Raw genomic sequence first — 27,570 nt, 5'->3', positions numbered from 1 at the left:
AGAACCTGAAGGGGGATATTGTGTGGCTACAGTATGGGTAACAAATGAATAAGCCTTCAGTAGATCATTCTTCAAAGAGGGCGGGAGTGGGAACGAGTCTGGACTAATCCACTCAAAACCACCTCAGTACCTTTCTTCCTTTGGCATTAGAACTATGCAACCCTGTACTTTGTGTGTTACACCAGTGAGCTATACCAGTTCATCTGTCAGACACACATGATCACTTGCTATGTGCCAGACCCCGTTCCAAGTGCTTTTTGCAGGTTAGTTCATTTACTCCTTCTGACAACCCCGTGAAGGTACAGTTACAAGCCTTATGTACACACAGGGAAACTCGGGCTCCAAGGAGCTAAATTGAGTGCAGGGTCACACAAGAAGCAGAATCACAATTTGGACCCAGGTAGTCTGGCTCCAGGTAGGCATAACCACTACGCTGATCCTGCCTCCAAATTGGCTATTTTGGCAAACGCAATGATCAGGAAAGAATTATACTCTGATGAACTCTTGTGAGGTGGAGCTGAGAAACCTGTGTCAGGAAGTGTCTGTGGTTATCCAGCCATCCTGGGAACCTCTTGTAAGCTGAAAATTAGCTGCCGTTCCAGCCCACCTACACCCCAGACTGGCCCTTTGACTTCACTTACTGTGTGAGCTCTGTAGTTCCTGGCAAAGGTCAGCCCTGTGGTAAAAACCTGAGAAGAGTGCCCTCAGATACGAGACATGGTGTATCAGTTTAGGGAGAAGTTCTGTTTATGCTTCTTTCTGGAAAGCAGTGGTTCTCAATCTGGTTTGCATCTCACGATGAACTACTATATGGCCCTGAGAATGAATGATTTACATTGATAAATGACAGTATGTACAAATCCACAATAGGGGACAGAGCCTGGAAGGAGGCACAAGGGTGCTTCTAGAGTGCTGGTTACACAACTGTGTTCAGTTTATACAATCCAATTTTCTATGCGTATATTATATTTCAAGAAGGAGGTTATTTTTTTAAGGTGTGTGTTATAGTCAGCTGAGGTACTGTGAAAAATGCAAACTCCTCAACTTTGGATTCCCATTCTGGGGCGGGGGGCGGGGGGTGGTGGAGAGCCAAGAGTTTGCAGGTTTAAAAAAAATTTTTTTAATGTTTTTATTTATTTTTGAGAAAGAGAGAGAGTACAAGTTGGAGAGGGACAGAGAGAGAGGGAGACACAGAATCGGAAGCACGCTCCAAGCTCTGAGCTGTCAGCCCAGAGCCCAACACGGGGCTTAAATTTATGGAAGGTGAGATCATGACCTGAGCAGAGGTCGGACATTTAACCAACTGAGCCACCCAAGTGCCCCCAAGAATTTGCAGTTTTAACAAAAACCCCAGATAATTCTGCTGCAGGTAGTCTAGAGATATGCTTGTAAGAAACACAGCAATGCTACCCGACCTAGTCTAGTCTGCTCTTTATCTGCTTAACTCTGGCCATCAACAGGACTATATGAGAGGAGCAAAAGAATTACTTGGGAATGACTGAACTCACACCGTAGGATATATCACAAAAATGCAGAAACACTGTATAAAATGACTGCAACAAGATTTCTCTGAATCCCTCTCCTGCCTATATGAGAGGTGTTTATTTGTAAATATTCCTGCCTTTTAATGGAAAGAGGACAAACCAAAGTTTATCTCCATTAGGTAGAAGTCATCCATGTATGATTTTGTCACCATCCACATCCTCCATCCCGTCTTCCCCTTCTACCCAAATGCAAAAGCCATGGTTAAGACTGTCCCTCCCCAGGCTTCCCCCTGGCCTTTGTCACACCATTTCATGCCTACCTATGTGTGTGCTAAGCGGAGAGGGTGGCTTGAACGGTCCATCATCATCCATCTTTAAGAGTGCATTTAGCTGCCACAGGAGGCCTACATGCCACCACCTGGGTCGCTGCCATGTCTCTCATGATCCCTGATTAGTTCCAGCACGTTTTGCGAGCACTCCACACCAATATTGGTGAATTGAGAGATGAGGATATCTCAACAGGAAAGTTGACATAGGAACAGGAAATAGCCTTTGCCATCACTGAGTTGAGGGTGTGGGGTGAAGATGTGCTCCTGTGATGTTGAGGAAAGCAGATATCGATCTCCTCAGGAGGGCAGGAGAGCTCACCGAGGATGAGATGGAATGTGGGATCTCCATGATGTAGAATCTACACCCGTATAAGATCCCAGACTGGTTTTTGAACAGACAAAAGGATGAAAAATATAGCCAGGTCCTGGCCAATGGTCTGTACACAAGCTTCATGAAGATCTGGACCCACTAAAGAAGATTCAGGCCCATTGAGTGCTGTGCCACTTCTGAGAATTTCATGTCTGAGGCCAGCATGCCAAGACCGTAGGGCACCATAGCCACACCATGGGTGTGTCCAAGAAGAAAGAAATCTGTAGGCCTTGTCTGTTAATAGTTTATACACCTTGGGGCGCCTGTGTGGCTTAGTCGGTTGGGCGTCCAACTTCGGCTCAGGTCGTGATCTCATGGTTCATGAGTTTGAGCCCCGTGTCAGACTCTGTTCTAACAGTTCTGAGCCTGGAACCTGCTTCAGGTTCTGTGTGTGTGTCTCTCTCTCTGCCCTCCCCCGTTCGTGCTTGCGTGTGCACATGCTCTCGCTCTCAAAAATAAACATAAAAAAATTTTTTTTAAATAGTTTATACACTAAAAATAAAAACTAAAATAAAAAGGGCATCTAATGCTGAGTAATGGTTGAGCATGTCTTGAGGTAGCACGCTGTTAGTAATTCTGTGGCTGAGCACTGCTGACTTGAGCAGTGAGAAAACTCTGGCAAATCTCATTGTCCTCCCTTAAGAATCTGTCTCATCTTTTTCAGCCCGATCATTGGAGCATGGCAAAGTGACATAGGTGACTGCTTGAATACAGTCTCTGTCCACAAATTTCTCAGACTCAATTGAGGCGAATAGAGGCATGCTGTTAGAAAAGATTAATAAGGCTGGCCCCCAGGTGCTGCAAATGGTGAGTGCAGAGCCGTGATTTTCCCAACAGATGTGAGATAAGCCACAGCTGTAGTGATCCATTGTGAGAAAGTGTCTAATATAGTCAAAAACTGTCTTTGGAATGGCACCTTATAACTAGGCTTTCCACGACGGTTCCTGGGTCACAGCCCATGGAAATGTAGTTGCCTTTCGAGGGGCTTGACTTGCCTTCTGCATTTATGTGTATGAAATCGGTTCTAGGTCTTTGGACCTGGCATCTGGCCCACTCTTTCCTGAGAATGGTTTGCCTGTGAGCAATGTGCTCGGTGACCAAGCTGCCTCCTAACCTTGTGAAATTGGCAGTGCATGAATTGTTAAATATTTTATAAACCGACATAGATCAAGATAAGATGTGCTTAAATGGGTGAGTAAACTCAGGTACCTTATTAACAGCTGCATTTCCTCATGCTTCTCAGAAATGGGCATTTCACAACCAACATTTTAAGGTGGGAGCTGATCTGAGATGTAAGCTTAATTACACAGTTTGATAAAGCCCATGAGTTGGGCCTGGGAGATTTTCTGACCTTTAAATAAGTCCGTGGAGGTGGCCCCTGCAATCTTGGATCTACTCTGGCAGGCAGTTCAGAGCCTGAACACTCAGTGTTGCTCATTTAGGGTATATTGGGTAAAAGCTGCAATTACGAGTCCGGGATGGCATCGCTAAAGCCCTGGTCTTCAGCTTAGAAAAGACTTAGGATTGGCCAGTTGTATACACAGCCAGAGAAACAGTTGGGAAACTTAGCAACTTCCAAAATAAATGTTGGCTTCTTTGTGTATATGTAGGCCTACTTTGCAGATAATGTTGACTTTGTTTTTTGAGGGGGAATGGAGGGAGGGTTTAAAACTTTTTTTAAATTCAAGTACAGTTGGCACACAATGTGACATTGGTGTCAGCTGTACAGGGTAGTGATTCAGCAGGTCTGTATGCTGTGCTCCCCACAACAGTAGCTACCATCTGTCCTCATACAGCACTGTTACGACACCACTGACCGTATGTCCTGTGCTGTGCCTTTCATCCCTGTGATTTATTCATTCCCTAACTGGAAGCCTGTACCTCCCACTTCCCTGCACCTATTGTGCCCATCCCCCACCATGGTGACCATCAGTTCTCTGTAGTTGCAGGACTGTCTCTGCTTTTTGTTGGTTATTCGCCTGTTTTGTTTTTTTAGATTACACACATAAGTGAAATCACATATTTCTCTCTCTCCGTCTGATTTATTTCACTTAGCTTAATGCCCTCTAGGTCCATGTATGTTGTCACAAATGGCAAGGTCTCATTTTTTCTTACGGCTAAGTAATTGTGTGTGTGTGTGTGTGTGTGTGTGTGTGTGTGTGCGCGCGCGCGCGCACGCACGTGTGTGTGTGTGTATATCACAGCTTCTTTATGCATTTTATCTATCACTGAATGCTTGGGCTGTTTCCATATCTTAACTATTGTAATTAGTGCTGCAGTAAACATAGGGATGTATATATCTTTTTGAATTAGTATATTTCCTTTTGGTGAATACCCCAGATAGCATTGATTTTTTGAGTGGTAAGTAGTTTCTCAAAGCTCTTGCAGACACAAAAGAAAATAAACACATCATATTCCAGAGAGCATCTCTCATTGATGAGTCTGACAGAATGTCAGTATCGGAGACGTAACTTAAGAGTCACTTTTTTGGGTGTGTAATGTGTGTGCAGTATGTGGTGTGTGTGTGGTGCATATGTATTGTGTGTGCTGTACTGTTGGTGTAAGTTGATGTGTGTGTCTCACGTGTGGCGAGGGTCTGGTGTACTTGTGGTTTTGTGTGGCATAGGTGTTCTGTGTGTGTATTTGTGGTCTGTGTGGTGTATATGGAGTATGTGTGTGATATCGGTCTTCTGTGTATCGTGTATGTTCTGTGTGTGATGATCTTTGGTATGTGTGTTGTCTATAAGCTGGTCAAATATGAGAGGTATGTGGTTGTTGTGTTTATTGTGTCTCCACGTGTGGTATGAATGTCATGTATGTGGTGCATGTGTGTTGTGTGTTTGTGGTATGTTTTGTGTGTGTGCTGTATGTCTAAGGGGTATTTGTAAGGTGTGTATGCTATGCCAGTGCACACACCGCATACACGAAATACCTACCACACGACATCACATATACACTGCCATTCACATACACCACACACAAAACATCCACTACAGTGACCACATATACACCATGCAGCCAACACATACAACTGCAATCACTCATACACCAACCACTCGTGTAAACACCACACGCACCACACATACAACACAACACATATACACCATATAACACATGTACATCACACAACATATACAACACAAAAACCACACCTGTACCAAACACACCCCACACTCACCAACCTAAACCCTACACACTGTATAGCACATATGCACTATTCATACATACCACACACACACACACACACACACACAGTTTCCTTTCGTGGGGTGGGGAGAGGGATGAGGAAGATGAAGCTTTCGTTTGCTTTAGGAGTGAGATGCCTAATGGCTGTAGGAGTTAGATGCCTCAAGTTCTTGTCTGGAGAAAGGTAAATATCTATTGCATCTAAGATGGTGACAGAAAGTTCTGTTTTATATTGGAAGAGTAATGTGGAAGAGAGAGTAGTCGTAGAGTGAAACAAACAAAAAACCAGTTCAGATCCAAGCCATCTGAGCTGTTCCCTCACCTGTAAAATGAGAGTATCTGCCTTCCCTACCTCATGGGGTTTCTGCTGCAGATTAAATATGATGATGTGTATGAAAACATTTAGGAAATTATGTAAAATATTAGTATTTTAAGCAGATAGGATTTCTTAAAATCTTTGAGTTATTCCTCAGACTCTATGATTGACGTCATTTAAATATGCTATTTCCTTTGTAATCCTAATAATCAAATTCTCTGTGAAACCCTGGAAAAGCCCAGAAATTCCTATGCAGGCAGCCCACTCTAGAACACCTCTCAGAGGGACCATTGTGAGAGTGTCTGCTGAAAACACCATTGCAGATTGCTTTGTAAGCTTGAGAAGTGTGTTCACAGTTTCTGAAGGTGGGCTGTGGCACTGATGTGAGTGGGCAACCGGCTCGTTCTTTTTAAGTAAATGTTTATATTTGTATTGACTTTGTAACAAGGACAGCAAACTTAAGCTACTTTGTTAGAGACGTTAATTAGCAGCAGCTAGGATGCCTGGTTGGGATCAGTCTGTAGAATGTGTGACTCCCGATCTTGAGGTCGTGAGTTAGAGCCCCACACTGAGTGTAGAGATTACTTAAAATAAAATCTTAAAACAAAAGTTAGCACCAGCTTATGGTTCTAGGTCCCACCCAGAACCGTAGTGTTAAAGTATGCTCATATTCTTCTTGGCTATGTGAGAAATGAAAGACAAATATAAATAAATCTCACGTTTACTACTTCTTTGAAAGCACTTGAGTGATTATTATGTAGTTTCTCAAGTTTGTTGACAACAAATGAACGCTGTGATAGTTTTGTTAAAGGATAAATTGAAAGGATCCGTGAAAGCCACAAACGTATGTATGGTCCTGCACGGAGGTCCATTGGGTAAAGTAGGGCCTCTCGAGTCTGTGTTGGGCTGGGTGACAGGCCCTGTTTCTCAGACTTTGCTTCTCAGTGGCCACTGCCCTTGTCCCTGCCAACCCTCCCCTTCCTCTTCCTTAAGAGTCTTGCTGCTGTGTTCTAACTGAAGCCTGGAGGGGAATGGTGATCAAATGGAGGCCGAGAGAACAATTCCAATCATTCACATTCCTTTTTTCCCCTGATCCAAAATCCAATCTTGAGGAAGAGATGGGACTCAGGATTGAGCTGCCCAACACCCAAGCTTTACTGATTCCTTATTTTTATCCTTTGTTAGTCACTTGGCCTTTGCCGGCTAAATGACTTGATGATCAGAAGGCTCAAAGGTCATATAAATCATACGATTTAAAAATATTTTTGTGGCCTTTTTTTCCTGGTTGTCGTAAAAATGAAAAAATTTCCTTTAGTTAACGTTCACGTTGACATCAAGATGATTTTTCTTTCTCACTACCTGCAGAGATGTAATAAGCTAATAGGCCTTGATTTGAGATAGTTTATATGGTAATTTCTTAACTCCTTTTTGTAGGATTGTTCTGTGTTTTTTCTGGGAAGAGGCAGCCTGTGAATTTCTTACCTCCAGGCCTCCATTCCCTTCCTTATGGCCTCACCTTTTGGGTGAACGGCTCTGACCTTTCTTGATCCTATGTGTCTCACTTTTATAAGCTGCAGAAGCCAGTGGAGCAGGCCATGGTGGTTTTGTTTGTTTGTTTGTTTGTTTTTACTTTTACCTTTTTGAAACCTCTCCTCTCCCCAGCTTTTCATTTTGAAATTTTTCAGACCTACAGAAAATACACAGTTTTCATGCAGAACCCCCAGTTGTTAATATTTTGCCACATTTGCTTTGTCTCTCTCCTGAGCTTTATCTGTAGATTTTGCTGAAGTATTAGAAATAGTAGCTTGCCACATCATCCCTAAATACTTGAGCATGCATCACCTAAAAATGAATTCTTCCCACCTTACCACAGCACACCATTATTAAACTCAGAAAAATAATACTCAGTGAATAATATACTCCATTTTCAAGTTCTCCAATCATTCCAAGAATGTCTTTTATAATTTATGTTCTCTTAGAATCCAGTCAAGGCTCACACATTGGATTATAGTATTATATCTCTTTAGTGTCATAATCTGGGACAGTCCCCCTGCCTTTTGTTGACATTTTGAACGCATTTTGAACCAGTTTTATGTCATTGACTGATTCCTTAATGAACCAATTCCTTATCTACAAGCTCTTGGGTTATGCCCTTTCAGTGATGAGAGTGGAAATCAACATGGTTTCCAGCCTCATTAGCCTGGAGATAGTTAAAATCCGTGTGATGGCTTCAGTCACGTTGGTAATAAGCCATGTAAGAAAATGTGAAAGACTTGTTTATGATTAACAGTTCAGCAGGATTAGCTGAGGTGACTGGTTTCCTGCCCTGCCCTCTGGCCATGTGGGCTTACAGCTTCCAGGCTCACTACCACCCTCAGGCATCTCATCCTGGGAATTCTGAGTGAGATTCAGGGTTTATAAAATAAACTCATTGGATGTCTGGTGATAGGAATGTTTTGTGACACTTTTTGCTAATAGATTTTGAAGGACATGTTTTCTCAAGATAGCACCTTCTACTTTCTGAATCCATACTTCTAATTTTTTTTTTTTAACTTAAGTATGTATTGGTCTATCTAAGCTGATCTGATCTGCAGATCTTCTGGAACATACATTGCTGCTGACTCTTGGCACAAGGTCTCCATCCATGTGTTATGGACACTTTATATTTCAAATTTTTCTTTAATTGTTCTAATGCTGCGTCGTCTGCTAGAGCCTATAGTTTGTCATGAGCCAATTCTGTGCACCCAAGGCCCTCGAGCAGATGTGTGCTTACCATGTTTCTGGCACTATTTGTAAAGCTTGTGGGGATTAAATGAGATAGCCCCATGAAGTGTGAGTACCCTTAATCCTGTAACCAGGATGACAAAACTGATGCACTCAGAGAGATTAAGCAACTTGCTCCATACCACATGGCTAGTAAGTGGCAGAGTGGGGGGCTAAACCCTGCAATTTGATTCTAGAATCTGTGTCAATACATAATGCCGCTGCAGGGATACTGCCTATCTTTTAAGAAATCCCAGATGCTGTTTTGAGGCAGATGGTGTAGCACTGAAATACTGGTTTTGATGTCTTTACTAAAGTATTTATTTGTGAGATTTAAATTTTTTTAATGTTTATTTATTTTTGAGAGAGAGAGAACATGCATGCTCACAAGCAGGGCAGGGGCAGAGAGAGAGGGCCACAGAGGATCCGAAACAGGGTCTACATTGACAGCCTGATGCAGGGCTCGAACCCATGAGCCGTGAGATCATGACCTGTGCTGAAGTCAGGCGCTTAACCCACTGCGCTAAGCTCACAAACAGGGGCCCCTGGGTGGCTCAGTTGATTGTCCGACTTCAGCTCAGGTCATGATCTAATGGCTTGTGAGTTCAAGCCCCGTGTCCGGCTCTGTGCTGATGGCTGGGAGCCTGGAGCCTGCTTCAGATCTGTGTCTCCCTCTCTCTCTGGCCCTCCCCTGCTCACACTCAGTTTCTCTCTCTCTCAAAAATAAATAAGCATTAAAAAATAAAATAAAAATAATCTCAGAACAGTGTTACTAGTGAGAAGTCCACCTTTGTTAATCCCGCAAATCCATCAGATGTCCTGATTTTTGGTCAGGTCGAGTCCTTGAGGGACCCTATCCCATGTTGGCAACTTCAGGGCTTTTCCTGCTGTCAGGAGCTCCACATCCTTCTGTCTGGACTCTGGCCCGCTTGACTTTCAAATGAAAGAAAGACTTTTAGGGCACAATCTCAGGGAGCGGGCTGATGGAAAGAAATGGTTCTGTCCTCCAGAGTAGTTTATGAGGAAACTAGTAAGTCACTTGCCCTCATTCCTTGCCACTAAAAGATGAGTTCTTATGGTAACGATAAATAGGCAATAAAGTTAAGCCAGCCCTCAGCCAACTGTCTTTTTCTGGGCCAAATGAATGTGAATTGACCTCATCATAAATCACAACTCTCTGACACCTACAGGAAACTCGTAAGAAATAAAAGCAGCTGGGGAGAAAGAACTGGAACGTCAATACTGAATGAGAGAATGCCCCTGACAGACCATGAAAGAGAACTCTCAAATGGATAATAAATATATAGTGGTAGATGTAATTATTTCATCTTTTAAAATAAGATTTTAAAAATCTCTTTAAGTACTTGTTTGCATTTTAAGGTAATACTCAACTTGGTTACTATGATTGCTGAACTCTTCAAAAGGGTGATCTGATTATGTTTGACTATTCTCCCAAGGGACCAAAAAGGGAAGTTCTCAGCTTTTTATAGTATGAGGCCTCTAGAGGTTTTCACTTGGGGGATTTAAAAACAAGTTTCCTGTCTCTATATGAAAAAAAAAAAAAAAAAGACTAGAAAGGCTCATAGGGAGATGATGGTGGTTGGGAATGATGGCTAGTTCTTAAAAAAAAAAAACTTCTTATAATTTACAGCTTAAAAATAAAAACATTTAAAAGAAAGGGAACAGATTCATCAGCCTCTGACCTGGAATAGAATGGGAAGACCAGAGAAGGTAGCCTTGTCAGGAGAAAGGCAGAGGAATTTCCTCCGATCTTGTTGGGGTTGCTGGTTAGTGATTAATGAGACCAGCCTCACTGCTTCTCTTAGAGTCGTGACTAGTGTTGAAATCAAAAAAGAAGAAAAGAGAACTTATCCCAACTCGACACATCTTCAAATTTTTCTTTTCTTTTTTTAATTAACAAAGGGTCTCTGAGCAATCAGAAGAATCCTTTATTTAGAAATTGAAATCCCCAGCCCCCCCCCCCCATTTACCTGTTCAGGAAGAAATAAAATGGAACCAAACATCTACATTCCCAGGAATCATTTCAAAACATTAGTACTGTGCATGGAGGCAAATGAAATCCGATCTCCCCATAATGTTGGAAGAGTCCAACTCAAAGCCAGATACCGGGTTTGGATTTCTGCGTTCTCACATAGTAATACTCCAAGAAGGTCCATCTACTCTAGATTAGCCATCTAGAAAATCAGATCCTTTGCAGATCCTACCCAAATGGTAGACTAGCTGACTTTTCCATAATACTGGAAAACAGTTGCATCTAGTCTCTGGATCAAGGGTGACCCCAGCTCCAACTGGACTTCCTGAGTTGTTAATTTATCCAGTCATCCATCCATTCGACAATCATATATTGATCATATACTATGTATGGGCCACACACTATGATGGATTCTGCAAGCACAAAGATACACAGTCCCTTGCTTGTAGGAAAACCTGTGGTTTCAACAGTGTTAGGAGAGGGGCTGCAGAAGTACTATGAATGCTCAAAGGGGAGAGTAACTCAGGCTGGCAAGGGATGGGACCAACAGAGGAGAAGGGTAAGAAAGGTGTTGGATGGAAGAGGCTTTTGGTTGAGTCTTAAAAAGGCCAGTAGAAGTTGGCCACTTTGATCAGGTAAACAGAGGACTAACCATGCACTGAAGGTGCTGAGGCAGATGGTTTGGAACTACACACCATTAAGAATGGCTAGAGGGGCACTTGGGTGGCCCAGTTGGTTAAGTGTCCGACTTCAGCTCAGGTCATGATCTCACAGTTTGTGAGCTTGAGCCCCGTGTCGGGCTCTATGCTGACAGCTCAGAGCCTGGAGCCTGCTTCTGATTCTGTGTCTCCCTCTCTCTCTCTCTGCCCCTCCCCTGCTCAAGTGCGCTCGCTTGCGCGCACGCTCTCTCTCTCTCTCTCTCAAAAATAAACATTAAAAAGAAAAAAAAATGGCTAGAGCCTGGTGTCTGGGATTATGGTGGGGGCTCAAGGCCAAAAGTAGGCAGACCATGAGGTCTGGTGTGCCATGCTGAGGGCTTGGGTTCTATCTTGATGCCATGGCAAACTATTACAGGACAAGCAGTGGAGCCACGGGATTCGATTCACGTTTGCTTAACCCCCCAAATAATGGAAAGTTTATAAGACATTATGCTTATTTGGACTTTGTCTTTTCTTTTCCTTTTTTAATTTTTTTGAGAAAGAGAGCAACAGAGTGCAGGCTGGGGAGGGCAGAGAGAGCAATCTGAAGCAATCTCCAGTCTCTGAGCTATCAGCACAGAGCCCGACATGGGACTCGAACCCACGAACCGTGAGATCATGACCTGAGCCGAAGTTGGACACTTAACTGACTGAGCCACCCAGGTGCCCCTAGACTTTGTTTTTTCAAATGATGAAGGTGATGTCAGAAATAGAAAGTCAGGGGTGCCTCGTTGGCTCAGTCAGTAGAGGCATGCTACCCTTCATCTCTGGGTCCTGAGTTCAAGGACCACATTGGATGTAGAGATTACTTTTAAAAATAGAAAATAAAATATGACCTCCCAGAATATTTAAAAAAAAATGAAAGAAAAAAATAGAAAATCAGTGTTTTTCAGGCCAGTATATAATCAGTTAGTGATGTACGGTTGTTTCAGCTAACTAAACGCCAGGCTCAGTCTTGCATTTGGTACCTATTTACTGAATGAATAAATGGGAAAACTAAAGGCTAAAAAGCCTTTGTATAGGATCGTAGCTTTCACAGTGAAGCTGTACCTGATTTTTGTCAAGTTCATATGAGGATTTACAAAGGAGTCTGGTCGCCTCAGGAAGCACTCAGTCCATCAAGGCAGCAGTTACTGGCTGTGGTGCCGGCTGCTGCCCTTGCCTGGTCTCCCAGCCGAGGGTGAGCAGAGCCTGTGCTGGCCGGTTCCTGGCTCCTGATGTCAGGTAGGCTTGTGTTCCAGCGGGTTACCGGGCTACCACTTTGCCTATGCCTGTGTTTTAGTGCATCCTTAAAAGGCCTCCTCTGTTCACCTTGCTTAACACTGCCCCACTTCCCTTCCACACGACAAGTATTTAGGTCCTTTGTTGTCCATTTTTCTCGATTCACGTCCAGCTTAGCACTTCTAGAATTCAAAGCATTATTTCAGCTCTGGAATCACGTCTGTCCACCTGTAAATGCTATTTGAGATAGCAGTTATAATGAGATGATCCAGGGGAAAAATTCCAAGAGACAGTCTTTGCTAGTGATGTCTTACTATGGTATTATTTTTTATTACAATGTTTTCAGTGCATTTTAATGTTTTCAGTGATTTATTGGCTGTCCACTGTCGATCAATAGCTTCCCTGAATGTGTAGGACACCTTCTGTGCTATAAAAACAAAACTGTAGAACATGTTTAGTAGATAATTTGGATTGAGAAAATACACAGAAGAACAGTATTAACAGAGGTTTATGTATATTTTGTGCCATGTGAGTAGTGTTAAAGCAATATTTTTAGGGATGCCTGGGTGACTCAGTTGGTTAAGTGTCCAACTCTTGGTTTTGACTCAGGTCACGATCTCATGGTTCCTGAGTTCAAGCCCTGCTTAGTATTCTCTCTCCCTCTCTCTCTGCCCCTCCCTTACTTGATCTCTCTCTCAAAATAAATAAAAATAAACTTAATTAAAAAAAAAAAAACAACAAAGTTTTTAACCTTTCTTCACCTCTGGGTCAGCACCACAAAATCTTAGGGTTCTGGGAGCCCCTGTCTGGAAAAAAACAAAACCACTGTTTTTCAGCACTAAGAATGATGAACATTCAGTAGAGGGAAATATCATTTCGGGTGGGTAGGTCACAGAGGGTATATCAGAGGAGAGGCTAAACTCTACTACAGAAATTTTTTAAACCCCAAATCTCAGTGGGTTATAACAGCAAAATAAAGGTTTGTATCTTACTCACATGTTTTTCAGCAATCAGTTGGGACTTGGTTCCCTGTTGTCTTCCCTCCAGGACCTAAGCTGACAGTAGCCTCTATCAAAACATTGCCTGTCTTGTGATGGAGGGAAATGATCTAGCAAACCATGCCTTGGCTCTAACAGCTTTTTCCCAGAAATAACACGTGTCTTTTCTACTCACATTTCATTGGCCAGAACAAGTCATGTGACCACACCTGAGTTCAACAAGGCACTGAATGTTGGGCCAACAGTAATACAGAGGTCTCTGCTAAAAAGTGACCTTAATACTGGTGGATTGCCATGATTTACCATAGTAGACACAATAGAGGAGAAGAAGGATCTAACTGCTCAGTCAATGCTGACAGCATTGTTAAGAAAACAAAACTCTTCCATGTGAAACCCTTAGAAAACTAACTGAAAGGGAGAATTTTGTTTTGTTAACCTATAATTGAGCAGAATATTTTTCAGTGCCAAAGCATGTAGTGTCACTTTTGTAAAGTCTATTTATTTATTTTGAGAGAGAATGGGAGCATGAGGAGGGGAGGGGCAGAGACAGAGAATCCCAAGCAGGCTCCATGCTGTCGGTGCAGAGCCTGACATGGGGCTCAAACCCATGAACGGTGAGATCATGACCTAAGCTGAAATCAGGAGTTGGACAGACACTTAATGGACTGAGCCTCCTAGGTGTTCCTTGTAGTGTCATTTTATAGAACTATTGTAAAGGGGAAATCAGGGTGGATCAAAGTAATCTGGGGAAACTTCTTAGAATTAGGTTTTTGTGGAATGCATAGGATTTGTAAAGGCTGAAAATCCAGGGATGCATTTTAGGTCAAAGTTGACAGAAGTAAAGATGAGGCTGAGCCTAGGGTAGGGAAAGGAGCCTGATCCCATGAGGAGCATCTGTGAGCAGGTAGTGAGAAATATGAGTGCAGGGTGGGTGACGGAAGACCCTGAAAGCCTGGGGGAGGAATTTGGATCTGATGTGCCAGTATTTACTAAAAGTAGTCCTGGAGAGGCACCAATATCTTGTGAAATGCTGCAGTAAGATATTTATTGAACACCTGCTATGCACCAGGCACTGTTCGCTACGAATAGAGCAGTGAACAAAACAGGCAAACCAAACAAAATAGTAAACACACAGGGAGTGCATTTGTATGTTGCATTCTAGTTGAGACAGACATTATGCAAGTAAATGATTCAATTTACAATCTTAAAGAATGAAAAATGCATGAAAAAAGATACACAGGATTGGAGAATGATCAAGCTATCCAGGGCAGTGTGGTAGTATTAGTACATCAGGGGGATGAGATGGGGAGGATGACAAGACACCGGTGAAGACTGATAAAGTGAGGGAGTCCTAGGTGATAGCCAGCATCCACAGGCCCAGCATCCAACAGCAGGATTGGCACACTCAACTGATGAAAACCTCCTGATCCAGGCCTAGTACATCCGTGTACAAGATACTAGGAATACTGGGTCCAAAGAAGGTGGCCATTGGGATCTGCTCATGTATCAGTTGGAAAAGCGCTCAGTGGATGTGGTGCCTAGATCCAAAGCATGCAGGTGTGACACCCGTGCAGAAGCCCTAATGACCTCTGAGTTCCACAGCCTCCTCTGGGCCCACGCTCTCACAACAGGTAGCCCCGCTTGGGACCCCACACCAAGATCACTGTACAGTGGGAAACTCTGGTGCAGCAGACGTTGGTGTCCAAAAACTGCCTAGGAGTGCTGGGATGCCTCCTGTGTCCCCTTCATCCCCCTATTAACCTGAGCCACAGGACCCATGGCCCTTAATGGAATTTGGAATTGCCCCATCATTGCTTCCAGGCAGAACATAGCACTGGCTCTTACCACAGTAACAGCAGGATCCCTGGGACACCCGATTCCTTTCCAAACCCCTGAGCCCCTTCTCAACAAGTTCCTCTGTTCATAAACAAGATCAGCTTCGTGGGGATCAAGTGGCTGACTTGGGGGGGTCATCGCATCTGTTCGAGTATGGGTTCTTGGCTTTGCATGTACAGAAACAGACTGGGTGTTCATGGTGGCTGGCCAGAACCCCTCACTTCAGTACAGAAGCCACGGTAAATGCTGGCTGATTTGCCATAACGGAGGGCGTGTGCATGAATTTTGGGTTCCAGGTATAGAGTAAATGAGTTTTGCCCATGTGTTTATTTCTGTTGCTGTTCCATCCTCCCTACTTTTTAAGCCTTATCTTTGTAGATTAGAAGCCAAACATTTCAGGAAAAGCACCTAACAGCCAGGTCCCCTGAGGTATATCCACCCCAGATTCCACACTTTGGGGCAAAGTCTCTAAGGCTTGCCTATAATCCTTAAATAGCAGTTTGCAAACCAGTTTGGGGTTTGCATACCAAAGGGAGCAAACAGGAGCTTTAACTTCTCAAACCATCTTCATAGTACCCTCAACCTCTGCCTTCTGTTTCCAATTCTCCAGAGGGAGAAGGAAAAAAATCTCAACACCAGAAATGGTGCATATAGAAATCTTGGGACACCAGTTTGCATTTCTTTCGTTTTTCTTTTTGTCATTTTGTCTTTTTTTGTTGTTTGTTTGTTTGTTTTAGTTAACATACTGTGCAATATTGGTTTCAGGAATAGAATTCAGTGATTTATCATTTACATACAACACCCAGTGCTCATCCCCCCACACCTCCTTCCATCAACCCTCAGTTTGTTCTCTATCATTGAGTCTCTTGCAGTTTGTATCCCTCTCTCCTCTTCCCCCACTCCCCTTTCCATATGTTCATCTGTTTTGTTTCTTAAGTTCCACATGTTAGTGAAATCATATGGTATTTGGCTTTCTCTCATTGGCTTATTTCACTTAGCATAATACATTCTAGCTCCATCTATGTCATTGCAAATGGTAAGATTTCATTCTTTTTGGTGGCTGAGTAATATTCTATTGTGTATATGTGTGTATGTACATACTCAAATACACCACATCTTCTTTGTCCGTTCATCACTTGGTGGAAATCTGGGCTGTCTCCATAGTTTGGCTATTGCTGATAATGCTGATATAAACATCAGGGTGTATGTACCCCTTTGAATCGTATTTTTGTATTCTTTGGGTAAATACCTAGTAGTGCAATTGCTGGATAACAGGGTAGTTCTATGTTCATTCTTTTGAGGAATCTCCATATTCTCTGTTTTTGCCTTTGATTTTTCATCTTGTCGGTAGCTAGAGCAGTGCAGAAAAGTGACTGGGAACAAAGCATGTGGATGGACTACCCAGCTCTGTCTCTTGTTACAGCAGTTCTTTTTTTTTTTTTTTTTTCTTTTTGAGTTTATTTATTTTGAGAAAGAGAGGGAAGGAGAATCCCAATGAGGCCCCAATATGTCATCAAGGAGCCCAACACAGGACTCAATCTCATGATCCGTGAGGTCATGAGCTGAGCCGAAATCAACAGTTGGACGCTTAATGGACTGAGCCACCCTGGCACCCCGTCACAGAAGTTCTTAAATTTCAGTATGCATGAGAATCCCCTGGCTTCTTACTAAAACACAGACTACTGGTCCTCATTCTCAGCTTCTGATTCAGTATATCTGGGGTGGAGCCCAAGAAAGTGCATATTTAACTAGTTCCCAGGTGACGCTGATGCTGCTGGTCCTGCGGCCACACTCGGAGAATGGCGGCCTTCTGAGGTTACCTAAGATTGTGTCCACTTGGGTAAAAGGCTAATCCTACTAGTAGATACCACTTACAGTTGTCGGGGGTGTTAAGTGAATATGCACAAAATGCTTTGAGCTATGAACACTATGCAAGCATAGCCAGTCTGGAAATTTTTGCCCATGCTTTTTGTCCCTGTTTTATTTGCTCTGGTTTGTATGTGTTTTGTTTTCGTAATGAGTCACTTAGCAGGAACCTCTTTTCCTCTACTTCGAAGTCAGAGGACATGTGAACTTTGGAGGCCAAATGTTCAACTTGATTTAAGTAACGTGCTGTTTTCACCTTGTCCATTATTGAATGCAGGGCTTCGTAGCTGCGTGTCAAGCTGTGTGTGTGTGCGGGTAGTGGGAAGGTGCACAAGTGAAATGGAAGGTTTGGTGTCAGATCTTTGACTCATACTTAGGGAAGGAGGAAGGAATTCATCAGCCTTACAACAGCCTTGCCCACTGAGCTGTTATTCCCACTTCTATATGCGGACGCTCTATCAGGCAAGCTCCCTCAAGCTCTGACTTGGGTTCAGAGGGTAATTGTAGGGATACACAGAGCAATGCAGAGTCTGGGAAACCAGCAGCTGATTCATCCCTCTGGATACCAGAGCTACGTGGATCATACAGTACATACAAACAAGCCTCATGAAAAACCGGAATGTGGCTCATCATTACAGCCACTCTGCTCCAGTGGCCAGGCCACCCAGGCAGAGTCTGCTTCTCTCTGGGCACGTTCCACTGAGAAGCTCTGAGCAGAGTCAGACAGGATAGCCTTCAAATCGGGTGTCTTATCTTGGCTCAGTTGGTCATCCCAGGTGGCAGCCTGGGTCTTGCCCCAGGTGTAAACCATAGCAACACAACATTGAAAGAATTGCCTGGGAACGTTTCCCACGGGGGAGGTTGGCTCTGGCCTATCTAGAACTTTCAGGGAGATTAAGGCAGCCTGGAGTCCTCAGAAGAATACAGAGTTTGGAATCAGACCTGGGTTAGAACCCTGCCACTTGAATCAGTTTCCTTAACAGTAAGTTGTAGGTACCACCCACCACATGAAAGTGTTGTGAAGCTCAGGTAACAAAGTGCTTAGGGGGTCTGATGCATAGGAGAAAAAAAATATTTGATTTCATCACCCTATCACTCAAACCCTTATCACTCATGGTGTGCCATTGTCAACTCTTGTAGACTCATATGTTAATTTAAGGCTTTTTTTTTTTTAAGGCTTTATATGCTATGGAACTATTTCCTTCCATGGTACCTTTTTTTTTTTTTTGGAGAGTGTACCACATGAGCAAGGTGGGGGGAGGGGCAGAGGGAGTGAGAAAGGGAATCCCAAGTAGGCTCCATGCATAGCTTGGAGCCTAACCTGGGGCTCAATCCCACAACCCTGGGATCCTGACCTGAGCTGAAATCTAGAGTCAGACACTCCACCAACTGAGCCATCCAGGTGCCCCTCCATGGTACTTTTTAAATGAAAATCTGTTTTACATGGTTGTAGTTTATATAATTTTGTATTCTTATTTCTTTCACATGATATAATAGTTTTGTTATAAATTCTGTATGTAATTTTAGTGGATTTACATAAAAATACTTACTGAAGTGGCTCAGTCAGTTAAGCGTCCGACTTCGGCTCAGGTCATGATCTCGCAGTTTGTGGGTTCAAGCCCCACATCAGGCTCTGTGCTGACAGCTCAGAGCCTGGAGCCTGCTTTGGATTCTGTGTCTCCCTCACTTTCTGCCCCTCCCCTGCTTGTGCTCTGTCTCTCTCTCTCTCTCTCTCTCTCTCTCTCTCTCTCTCTCTCTCAAAAATAAATAAACATTAATTTTTTTAAAAAAAACTTAATTTTGAACATCTAACAAGAGTATTGGTTGAATAAATGGTAATGTATTCATATGGTAAGATATTAAGCAGCCATTTAAAAAGGAGTATATGTGTTAACATAGAAGCATGTTCATGATTATATGTAAAATGAAATGGTTTTACCTAAAGATCAGGTGGCTTCCAGATCTATCTGGACATTCACTATCTCAGTCTCAACAAGCTTTCACATTTTAATGGGCCTCAGAATCACCAAGGGAGACTATTAAATGCAGATTTGGGGCTTTACCCCTAGAGTTTGATTTAGCAGATGGGGCTCAGGGGTTGGCATTTTTACAAGGATCCACGTGATTCTGATGTGGGTATGACACTCCTCCCATCTCTACCTGTTGAAGTTGTACTTAGCTTTCCAAACTTCTCCATCTGCTTTCTCCTGAACACCTGAAGTACTTCTTGGCATTTATTATCTGTTTTCTTGTCTTTGGATCTTTGTGAATCCTTCTAAATTGTAAAACTTTTCCTGATCTTCCGAGCAAACCCAGTGAGACACCTATGTCACACCCCCGGGATTTGTGTCAAGCTCCCAGTTCCTGAATATAATATAGATCATGAAATATTTGAAATCCAAGTTTCGCTTACTCTGTAGTGAGGAGAAAGGCACCAAGCATTTCAGAACTCTTCACATCTGGCATTAGAAAGAATTTGGGGGAATAGGGTAGCCTTTCCAACCTCGATAAGAAAAAAAAAATCTTGTTTAAATTACCCTTGTCTTGGCAGTCATACTGTGAAAAGTAAAGTTTGTTCTCTGTGCATTTACTCTGGTCTAAGCCAGAGGTGGCCAGTGCTTGTGGAGAGGGGGTTAAAACCCTTCAAGAAGCTTGTCATTCCAAAAGCATTGCATGAATATCTTCCAGGATCATTGGTTGGTTTTCATTCTCAAACGTGGTGCCACTGAGGTTATTCGAGGTACATTTCTCATCTTGCAGTTCACTTAGGAGCCATTCATGCTAAAATGGAGATTGAGTTACCCACAAAGTATTTGTTCACTTAGGTTTTTATTGGTTTGATTTCCGTCCTTCCTTAAGCCAATTAGTATTGGCTATCCATGTCAAGTCTGGTTTTGTTGTCTTTCCCTAGCCTTACGTAACAAGCCAGCTGTTGCAAATCGGTTGTGATAGTGTTATCACAATTGGTAAATATTAGGTTGAGATTATTGAATTTTCCCCCTTGCCTAGGAGGGGACCAGGTCATATTCTGTACAAATCTGATTATTCTAGCTTTAAAAGCATTAATAGCCAGGGAAAAGAATTCTCCAGAAGGAACCCTCAAGAACCAGGGTTACTAGCTCGCTCAGAAAGTTTTTCCTTACTCACATGAAAATATTAACTTTGTAGAAGTGGAACTCCAGATGCCCTAAGAATTCATACCGGGGAATAGAAGCTTCTGAGGTTAATGAGATGGTTCTGATGAAAAATCACTGGCTGGCTTATACTTGCCACATGGCAAACTTGGAATCATTCTTCAAAACCCTGTTAAGAAGTCATCTATAAACCCCTAGATCTATAAAGTTTTTCATGATCCCCTCCTTGGGGAAAATTAACCATTCCTTTTATTCTACAGGCACAACGGTACCTACATACACTTCTGTGGCCATATGCATTACAGTCTAGTGTAATGATGTGTTTGCGCATCACTAGTCTCCACTTAGATCAGAAATTCACTGGGTGTCGAGAGTATAACTTACCTGTACAGTCTGTTCACCTGCCTAAATGGCTGGATACGGTACTACTAAATGAATGAATGTATGAATGAATGAGGATTCTGCACTAAACAGGTGGCATCAGTCAGATACATGGCATTTTGTGGGTGTTTTCTGAGAAATCCTGCAGTTACTGAATTTAAAGCATCATTCTGGCATGAAAAATTTCCTTACAAAATTGTTATAATAAATTATGAATGCTGGAAAAGACAGGCTGAGTATCTGTTTCTCCCTGGATTCCTCATGCCAACGGAGTGTTCCTCAGCCTGTGGGACCCCTGATTTAAGGGACTAGATCTGAAATTCCACAGAAACCTTCACATTAGCCCAGGAGCTGCTGTTAAATTCCTTCTCTGGGCTCGTGAATTCTACAGAAGGCTCAGATAGCACGGACATTTGAACTTTGTGTCTATGTGATAGCTTTCGAATATACTCCTCAATTTCTAATTTTAAAGTCTTTGTATTTAAAAGAGCCTGATGACTAAAAGAGATGATTTTAGTCATCTCTTCATCATCTCATCATCAGTTATCATGATGACTGAAAGAGACCTCTTCATTTTACTGATTAGGAAACCAAGCCTCCAGGGAGACGGGCAGTTTTCGTTATTAGAAGGCTCACTGGAATTGAAGTCAAATAGGTCAGGTCTTGGCTCTGGGGCTCAAATCACAGCTTCTCACTGGCTGTGTGATCAGAAGCAGCTTACTTTAATGTTTGGAAGATCAGTTTTCTCACTTGTAAAGTTTGGTTCACGATCCGTCTCAGTGGGTCACGTAAGGGATTACTGAGATAGTGCGTAGCGGGGTCCCAGCCATGATGTCTGCACAGAGCAGATCCTCATTGATCTTTAATCTCTGCCCTTCCTTGCCAGAATCCAGCTCCTCAGGCAGGGTTAGGATTTAGAAGTTTTCCTTGAGGCATCATTAGGATACATTGTTCCCAATTTACTTGGCAAGACTCAAGCACATAAAGGGCACTCCTTGCCAAGGAGCTGTGTTACATCAGGGTTTGAATACAAGATTCAAGATTTCTTACTTTAAAAACAATATCCCCAAAATAAGTAAATAAATACATACGTACATACATACGTACAATCTCCTTTCTGAGTTCCACGTTTTATTGCTTGTTGCTTTTTTCACTTGTACTGAGAATTAAGGCACCCTCCCAGTCAACCATTGACTGTAATTTAAGTTTGTATAATTATGAAAATTAGCAAGATCCTTTCTGAAAAGCACTAGGGACTCAGAGCAAAGCGTATAAACGTTTTGGAAAAATACGACCTGTGTAACCTAATCAGTTTTCGATTTTTAAAAAATCGCGTTCTAAAACAAGAAGTTAAATATCTGTGCTAAATTGAAGGGATCTGGGCTGGTAGGGAACTAAGCATTTTAAGCACGGAGGTGTCAGTCCTATGTGCTCTGGGCATCACAAGACATGAGTCAGGTGGGAGAAGCCGCAGTTTGCTGTCTTCTCGTTCTCCCAGAGTTCATTTGTCATTTTCAAACACAACTTATTTTTCTACCTTTCTCTTCCCTGTAAAGGCAGAAACCTATGGGTTCTTGTTGTGGGGCGCTTCCCAAAGGAGCATAGAATTGGGATTCCAGAGTTCAAATACGTGGCCAACATGCATGGAGATGAGGTACGTATGTGGCTCAAATATCTGGAAAGTTGCCGGAGGAGCTTCCCCTCGGGTCTCTTGAGTTCCATGTAAATGCTAAGGAAGCAACATAAATTACACCAACGAGTCTGGAAAGGTCTTCCCACAAGGCCTTCTGAGAGAACATAAGGAACCAGGGTCCGACAGCCACCACCACCAGTGCCCTGGGAGGGTACCTGGAGTCAGCTCTGTGCTGGGACTGGAAGAATAGCAGAGGCCAAGTTCTGCACTGCCAGCTGGGTCCCTGAGACCCTTCGTGGGGTGACTTCTCCCGCCTCCTGGCGGGCAGCAAGGTGATGAGCTAAGGAGCTGTATTGTATTTGAACTCAAAACAATCAGAAGACCCCAAATAGCTAATCTAAATTCCTAATATCTATTTTTCTGGAAGCGTTTGTCACCTTCTTTTAATCTTCTACTCAGTGTTTTCAATCCTGAAGTTTAGACCATCAAGCTTAGGGTTCTCCCATTCAACAAATGCTCTTAAATTTTATAATCATGCATTGCTTCTTCTCCAACTTATCAGGGATAAACTCTACTTTTGGTTTTGTTTGATGTCATGTCATTTATTTTGTTTTGCAATTACCCCTACTTGCCAGTCATTCCTGCCAGGCATTTGAGGGTGCGCATCTCCATTTCTTCCCTCCCTCCCTCAGACTATTTTAAGAACATGGCAACTGCAGTATTTTCTGTTCACCAGGCTCCCACACGCTCGGCCAGTCAAGTGGAGGGGAAAGATAGTTCCCAGTCATCACAGTCAAGAAAATTTACATAGGAATATGGGTAACACCCTATAAAACATAATTTAACTTTAAGGAACGTCAAAGTAAATGCATAGGGCAGTAAGTACAACCTAGTGACTTGTTAAAACGCTTGGGAATTTGCAGTAGTGTGGGTGGCAGGCTCTAATCAGATGCTGGGCTCCCTGTCCTGACTTAACCACCCCCCCCCCACCCCGCCCCGACCCCAAGCTCCTTGGGAGCAGGACCCACCTCTCCTGACACACAGAGCTTGCCCTTTTCCGGGCATGCTGCCCGACCTGTCCTGCTGGGAAAAGGTACTTTGCAGCTGGAGCCCAGATGCAAACAAATACTTGCCTCTAAGGAAGGGGTTGGCCTTTGGACCCGATTTGTGAGTAGATGCAAGGTCAGTCCCCTCGTGACTCTTCTGAGTGATCGGGCTGTGCCTATCAAAGACTCGATGTCGCCGGGAATCTGACCGATACTGTAATAAAACAACTGTTCACTGCAGACCCCAGCCCAGACTTCCCTCTTGTCATCTGGTCTACTGATCAAGATCCCATGGAATCCGTTTTTAGTAAGAGACATACAGCATTCATGAGGTTCAGTAGTTTCTTTATTGAATTCTTGGGACTTCAGAGGTTGCAGCGTGCTGCTCAGAAATAGTCCTCTGAGCTGAAGCTTTCAAAGAGAAGCCAGAGTCCTTTCCCTTACTTGCCTCCGAATTTGCTTATTCCTAACATGCACTTTCCCAAATTTCTGGCATTTGCTAATATATCCCGTCAAATCAGGGCTCTCTGACTCACTCACTCTGATTCTTTGAAGAATGCTAAGGACTGGGGCGCCTGGGTGGCTCAGTCGGTTGGGCGTCCAACTTCGGCTCAGGTCACGATCTCGCGGTATGTGGGTTCGAGCCCCGCGTCGGGCTCTGTGCTGACTGCTCAGAGCCCAGAGCCTGTTTCGGATTCTGTGTCTCCCTCTCTCTCTGACCCTCCCCCGTTCATGCTCTGTCTCTCTCTGTCTCAAAAATAAATAAACGTTAAAAAAAAAAAAAAAAAAAAAGAATGCTAAGGACTGAGACCAAGAAGGGGAAAGGGCCCAGTGTGTTTGGGGACAGGGACCTGAGGCCCTGTTATCCCCCACATGTCCCGGCTGGTAGCAGTGTCAGGGCAGTGTGGGCCACTGAGGAACTTGTCCTGAAGGTGAGATCTTGTGCCTTGTCCCCTCCTGGTGCATCAGGAGCTGGGGACAGGGATGGCTTCACACAGGAGCTGAGGAGTCTGTGTGAGTAGAGGGTCCAACCACCTTACTCAGCCTTCTTCCTTTCTCAGATCTTTTGGAATTGAAAGAGCATTTTCCAGGACCCACTGTTAAAAAGCAACATGGCTGGGGTGCCTGGGTGGCTCAGTCAGTTAAGCGTCCTACTTTGGCTCAGGTCATGATCTTGTAGTTGATGAGTTTGAGCCCCGTGTCAGGCTCTGTGCTGACAGCTCGGAGCCTGGAGCCTGCTTCAGATTCTATGTCTCTCTGTCTCTCTCTGTCTCTGTCTCTGTCTCTCTCTCTCTTCCCCTCCCCCACTCATGCTGTCTCTCTCTCTCAAGAATGAATAAAACATTTTTTAAAATGTTTTTTAAAATAACAAAAATAAAAAATAAAAAGCTACATGGCTAACATTTGAGGGCAATGGTTCTCATCTTTAGATGGATTCCTCACTATTCTGCCACAAATTTTGAGTGCTGACCTCAGGGTGTATGGATCTTCTGTAAGAGTCTGTGGGCCTCATGTGGAGAAACCCACAGGAGATATACATGCACTCAGTGGCATGGTGGGCACAATTGACCACACTATTTTTAAAATGTTTCTTCCTGGGTCGCCTGGGTGCCCAGGTCAGTCAGTTAAGCATCTGACTCTTGATTTCGGCTCAGGTCGTGATCTCAAGATTCATGGGATGGAGTCCCGAGTCAGGCCTTGTGCTGGCAGTGGGAGAGTCTGCTTGGAATTCTCTCTTCCTCCCTCTCTCTCTTTCTGTCTCTGTCCCTCCCCCACTTGAGCACACACTCTCTCAAAAAAAAAAAAATTTAAAAAATAAATGTTTCTTTTCTTTCCTGGACCCAACCCCACAGAGGTGTGGGTGTTTTCCTACACTTATACGATGGCTTGATGGTAGTCAGCATCAGCAGCATCCAGGAGACCCAGTCCTGCCGAGCATACCTGCTGTTTTCCCCCCATGAATTTTTACTTTACCTCCTTATGCCTTGTCTTAAAATCCAGTCTTTTTAGCGGTGCCTGGGTGGCTCAGTCGGTTGAGTGACCGACTTCGGCTCAGGTTATGATCTCATGGTTCGTGGGTTCAAGCCCTGCGTCGGGCTCTGTGCTGACAGCTCAAAGCCTGGAGCCTGCTTCGGATTCTGTGTCTCCCTCTCTCTCTGCCCCTCTCCTGCTCGTGCTTTGTCTCTCTCTCAAAAATAAACATTAAAAAAAAAAGTCCGGTCTTTTAAAAATTAAAAACAATCTATTATAAAATCAATCATGTACATCTTAGAATATAGGTAAACAAACAAAACACTGTATTTGATCATCCAAAAATTAGTACCGTTAAGTCCTTACTATTATATCCTTCTAGATGTTTATGTGTGCACGTGTGCATTTTTATTAAATGAGCTATGCTAATTTGCTATTTGTAACATTTTTACGTTAATACTAGCTACCTTTCAGGTCAATAAGAGTTTGTCCTGTCTTTAGCATATACCCCAGTTTCTAGTTTCTCAAAATGTCCCCCAGATTGTCTTAAGCAGGATCCTGTCCAGGCTCAAGCATCACCTTTGGTCGGTATATCCCTTGAATCTCTTTTATTCTATCATTTAAAGGATCTTTTCATTTCTAGACTTAATAAAGAGACCCCACCAATTATCTGTCCTGCAGAATATTCCACATTCTGGATTGTTTGCTTCCTTTCTTGTTATCATCCAACTTGTGCCTCTAGTCCCTCTGTTTCCTTTCAACTGGAAGCTAAATTTAAAGGTTTGCTGTATTTAGGTGAAACTTTTTGGCTAATATACGTTTTAGGAATTGTGAAAATGGGCTAATTTGGTGCTGAGGGTTTGCAAAAAAGCAGACTTTGGTAGAAAATAACTTAAAACGGCCCCTTTGCAGTCAAATATTATTATAAAAGAAGTAATGTTAAACCTATACTTGTATAATAGTTTTCTTCTCTTCAGTCACCCTGCTGTTGGCTCACATCCTTCCGATGACACTGGCTCACTGTGCCATGTTGATCAGACTGGCAAGTTTCCTTCTGCACAGTGCTTTACGGGCAAATAATAATAATAGCTAACATTAACGAGCATGGGCCACACTAAGTGCTTTGAGCGTTTCTGCAGCAGGCATATTGCTTAGTCCCGGTTACCCAGGAGGGAACCAGGTTTGTGCCGGTCATACGCTGTCCAAATCCGAGCCTGAGCACCGAGCCTTACCCAGCTATGGATCTGCCTCCTTCACTCTCTCTGCTGCCTTCTACGTGTTCCATTTTTATTGTTTTCATTTTTATGTATAGATCTGTGATCTGTCACAAATTAATTTTGTTTGGATGGTTACCTGGTTGTTGCAGTGCCATTCAATGAGAAGATTGGGCCTCGTTCATCATGTAGAAGGTGGTGAGCTCTTAGAGTAACCCTGGAATAAATCCAGGTCCTCTCTCTGTCCCTTTCTTTTTTCTACTCCCTGCTTTCCCCTCCTTGATTCCCGTGGAATCACACGGGGTAGCTAACAGAGAGCCCTTTGATCAGCCTTTGTCACACTTGCCTGTGACGAACCTTTGTCACCTGATGTTCGTGCTCTTTTCAGCACAACACCGGAGAAGTGTTTCTGGTTTCTACCTCTCTCATTTTAATAAGACTAGCAGGTGTCTTCTAGTTCATCCGGGCCCTCCGTTTGCATGCACGCTGACTTGTTGCATTATAGAAGCCCCAATTCTAGTTTTGATTTATGCAGGCTCCGAATCGGCCATGCAGACACATCTGAGATCTAGTGTTTCCCACTGGAAGGGATGATGCCGGAACACACTGAGTGGGCTCCCTACCGTTCCCTTCCTCCACAAATATTGACATTTGAGAATGGGGTCCCCGTCCCCCTTGCCCTTCCCCTCTCTGCTGTTAACTGGCTTTGTAATGAACTATAACCAATCATCTACAGTCAGAGTTCTACTGAAAACTGGGACCATGCCCTGAAACTGGGACCATCTCATACCTTCAGCCTACAGGTGGGCACAGAAGAGAAGCCTAAGAAAGTCACTCTCCGTGTTCCTTCCTCAAGGCCTCCTCACACTGTTTTGCACCTGTCTGCTAGCCCATGGTTTTTAAACTTCATAGGAAAAAAAAAAATCTTGGGTAATCTCTACATTGTTAAGACATCTCTGATTCTTCTCTAATGGAAGTATTGAAGTTTGACATGACTATGTACTGAGAAAGTTGAGTGCCAGTGGTTTTAAGCTAATCCAGTAAATAGGCAAAGTAATCCAGTAAATAGGCAAAGTACAGGTCATGGGCTGGGTTCACAAGGTTCCTTGACCTCAGGGCCCATGGTCTTAA

General features: G+C 43.3%; 1 protein-coding gene across 2 annotated transcripts in view; it reads left to right on the top strand.

Annotated features, from left to right (window-relative positions):
* CPM (carboxypeptidase M) overlaps positions 1–27,570 on the top strand; it is a 79,853-nt gene that overhangs the window by 26,428 nt on the left and 25,855 nt on the right. For both annotated transcript variants that reach the window (XM_042947134.1, XM_042947135.1), the window contains exon 3: positions 22,132–22,229. In XM_042947134.1, coding sequence (XP_042803068.1) covers positions 22,132–22,229 — 98 coding nt within the window. The remainder of the gene's footprint in view (positions 1–22,131; positions 22,230–27,570) is intronic.

Source organism: Panthera leo, chromosome B4 (assembly GCF_018350215.1).
Source record: "Panthera leo isolate Ple1 chromosome B4, P.leo_Ple1_pat1.1, whole genome shotgun sequence".
NCBI classification, from domain to species: Eukaryota; Metazoa; Chordata; class Mammalia; order Carnivora; family Felidae; genus Panthera; species Panthera leo.
The sequence above is the reverse complement of the archived record's forward strand: the minus strand, read 5'-3'. Positions and strand labels throughout refer to the sequence as shown.